We start from the raw sequence: 299 nt of genomic DNA, 5'->3' as shown, positions 1-299 counted from the left end.
GGTAGGGGCAGAGGTGAGGGGCCTAGAAGGCCCCTCCCTCAGTGACGGGACGGGCAGTGACTGCCTCCCGCAGAGTGCGGAGGCCGCAGAGTCAGAGGGCAGAGGCTCGTGAAGAGCCGGATGGGGAGGAGCGCAGCGGAAGCCTAACCTCGTACTCCTTCCGCTGCTCCAGGGCCTTATGAATCCATTTCAGCCTCTTTTTGTCCGAGAGCTGAGACCACTGCTTCCCCAGGGAGTCCTTCACCTCCTTCGTAGTGGCCTGCAAACCAAAAGCCGTCAGACACACACAGGCAGCCAGG

The 299-nt window shown here is 62.2% G+C and overlaps 1 protein-coding gene across 4 annotated transcripts in view; it reads right to left on the bottom strand.

The window, feature by feature from the left end:
* UBTF (upstream binding transcription factor, RNA polymerase I) overlaps window positions 1–299 on the bottom strand; it is a 17,058-nt gene that overhangs the window by 7,088 nt on the left and 9,671 nt on the right. For 3 of the 4 annotated variants that reach the window (XM_010832459.1, XM_010832458.1, XM_010832457.1), the window contains exon 8: window positions 149–259. The exons of the other annotated variant lie outside the window; for it this stretch is intronic. In XM_010832459.1, coding sequence (XP_010830761.1) covers window positions 149–259 — 111 coding nt within the window. The remainder of the gene's footprint in view (window positions 1–148; window positions 260–299) is intronic. 4 annotated transcript variants of the gene reach the window in all.

The sequence above is a fragment of the Bison bison genome, unplaced genomic scaffold, assembly GCF_000754665.1.
Source record: "Bison bison bison isolate TAMUID 2011002044 unplaced genomic scaffold, Bison_UMD1.0 scf7180017861046, whole genome shotgun sequence".
Lineage (NCBI taxonomy): Eukaryota > Metazoa > Chordata > Mammalia > Artiodactyla > Bovidae > Bison > Bison bison.
Note: the sequence above shows the minus strand (reverse complement) of the source record. Positions and strands in the feature narration are given on the sequence as shown.